The sequence below is a fragment of the Ciona intestinalis genome, unplaced genomic scaffold, assembly GCF_000224145.3.
Source record: "Ciona intestinalis unplaced genomic scaffold, KH HT001166.1, whole genome shotgun sequence".
NCBI classification, from domain to species: domain Eukaryota; kingdom Metazoa; phylum Chordata; class Ascidiacea; order Phlebobranchia; family Cionidae; genus Ciona; species Ciona intestinalis.
Window position 1 is genome coordinate 1,974 of NW_004191487.1, and position 2,542 is coordinate 4,515.

The 2,542-nt window shown below is 37.5% G+C and overlaps 2 protein-coding genes across 3 annotated transcripts in view; both read right to left on the bottom strand.

The window, feature by feature from the left end:
• LOC104266745 (tRNA 2'-phosphotransferase 1) lies at positions 1-406 on the bottom strand (the record flags this gene model as incomplete). The annotated part of the gene is given in 1 exon segment (XM_009863701.3): positions 1-406. A coding segment is annotated over 1 exon segment (319 nt), but the record flags the coding sequence as incomplete, so codon positions are not given.
• Positions 407-411: 5 nt separating this feature from the next.
• The window catches only part of LOC100186294, a 3,290-nt gene continuing 1,159 nt past the window's right edge, over positions 412-2,542 (bottom strand). Inside the window, exons 2-3 of one of the 2 annotated variants that reach the window (XM_026840259.1) lie at positions 1,277-2,534; positions 412-1,245 (exon numbers count right to left, since the gene is read on the bottom strand). In XM_026840259.1, coding sequence (XP_026696060.1) covers positions 1,363-2,534 — 1,172 coding nt within the window. In that variant the 3' untranslated portion in view covers positions 412-1,245; positions 1,277-1,362. The remainder of the gene's footprint in view (positions 1,246-1,276; positions 2,535-2,542) is intronic. The other variant, XM_026840260.1, reaches the window with a different exon arrangement.

Sequence of the window (2,542 nt, forward strand, 5' to 3'; positions counted from 1 at the left end):
GATGTTTTGCCCAGTTAGTAATCGGTTCCAATTCTAAGTTGCCAAGCCTGATAGAATGTCCTTGCGTTGCTTTAATCTTCCATCTTCCACCGATCAAATTCATCTCGTATCTTTTCTTATCGCTCGAACTTACAACTTTTTGAACGTCTTCCAAAGTCACGCCATGAAACATCCCCTTCACCCCCGGGCAGTCTATTATATCATCCACGTAAACATAACCTTGTTCATCCATAGGAATGCTTCCACTACGAGATCCATGTCGTAGAATCCTCACAAGTTCCCGGGACAGTTGGTAGTCACTGAAATTCTTGCCGGACATCTTGAACAAAAATACTTAAATTGTTCATTTAAATTCCAACCAAAGTAATTTTCAAGATTAGTTGCACCAACCTAAGATCCCATTCATAAAGCCTAAATACAATAAAACTGATGTTAAATTGCAATTACTTATTTTTTCATTAAGTTATTAAAGCAAAACTCACTTAGTTTGAAAGCATTTTACATTTGCAATGATGACTACAAAAAACGCTAGGTTACCAAATCACAAACAGTTGTGCTGAAATCAGTGGATTAAAAAAGACTCACTTACATTTTAGAGCTTTGGTAAAACAAAAAATTGAAAAAAAAATTTGAAACACTTTATACAAAGTGCAAAATTTTTAGGTGTTCTTGATTTTACATTGAAAGTTGCGCTAATGCTGTTACACAGAAAAGCAACAGAAAGTATATTAACCTTCACCTTTTTAAGTCTTCCAGTTTACAAAGTTGTAAATATGGGTAAACAACATTGAGGAAATCTATGCATAATTAATTATAAACAACCCCCAATGCAAAACACAAATAAACACAACGTGATAACAGTTGATAGTTTGAAGAAACTTATTTAAAACGGAATTAACAAAATTAACACTAGCCCTACACAAGGGTTAATGAGCCAACTCTGGTATAAATCTCAGTTCCCATGACGTGCTTTGCCAAAGAACTTCACCCACATAGAACAAACAAATATTCCGTTACTACCAGGTATAACATAAGCAATAGCATTCTAGGTATAAGTATAACAAACAAAAATATCAGGTTCTGATATTGTTTATAATAAATTGAATGCAATCCATCTGCGACGCACAGATCGTCCATTCACAATTTGTTCATACGGTTGCATACGATGTTGGATTTAAAAAAAAAAGAAAATGTAAAAAAGAAAGAGAATATATTTTTTACATCCATTTAGGTGCAAATACATCACTAAAAAATACAAAAAACTGAAAAAAATACAAAAAACTGACCGTTTTCATTATCAAAGTAGGCTGTTATAATCTATGCACAACAAACAATGCCATTCATTCCCAAAAAAACATTCAATCAGTTTCCTTTAACTTGCTTTGGTTTTTCACTCTTGTTTTCTTCATTACTTTTGCTTTTTTCGTCGGAATATTCGGGTGGGATTTCAAACTTAATCCCTTTGCGTGGATACAGCTGCACTACTTTTAAAAAATACTTTGGATGAATTCTCCCTTTTTCATCTCCCTCCGTTAAAATAACTTGGTTACTGGACTGGAAGAACTTGAAGCCATCTTTCAAAGCTTGAGTCATATTAATATATATGGCAACTTCGCACGACTTTCTCATCCCACTCACAACCTCATTTGGCAACCCAGGTGCGAAGTGGATATGATTTCTCCCCATCCTGTTCAAACCATTCACTTTAATAAACTCCCAGTTCTCCCAGTATGTCCCATGTATAACAACAGGAAACTCTGCAGGATTAGTTATCGGCCTCAATGATCGATTCTCAATTTTCACCGTGTGTCCTTGCGCTGCCTTGATCTTCCAACCAACTCCCTCCTCAAACTTCAACTCAAACCGCTTCTTGTCGTTCGATTCAACAATCTTCTCGATATATAACTCATTCACTCCTGGAAATTGGTCATAAAACCTTTTACAAGTCAGAATATCATTGACAAACACATATCCTTCCGCATCCATCTGAATTTGCTGATTATATTTTCCGTGGCGAACAATTCGAACCAATTCCTTTGAGACATCAAACTCTGTGTATTGAGGTTCATATTGAGATGGGGGTTGTGGTCCATATGGTTTATCATGCTGTACCATTGGTTGACCAGATGCAACATAATTAACCATCTGTCCTTGCCAATTACTCTGAGCATAACCACCTCCTCTATTCATATTATTCCCCCTCCCACTATACCCATGTCCCCTTTGTTGGTAACCACCATGTTGTCCTTGTTGTTTGTAGTCTCCACCTTGGACTCTCTGATGTTGTTGCCTCCCACCATACCCACCTCCCCTTTGGTAATTCTGTGGTTGTTGGTTGTGGTTTTGTTGGCCACCATAATGTCCTTGTTGTTGTCTGTAGTCTCTACCTTGGACTCTCTGATGATTTTGCCTCGCACTACCACCACCGCCACCACCACCACCACCACCATGATAACCATCTCTACCCCTTTCACCAGATCTGTTCCTACTTGAACTTCCACCCTTATGCCAATGCCGGCCATCAGCTGAAGAATCTCTCCTT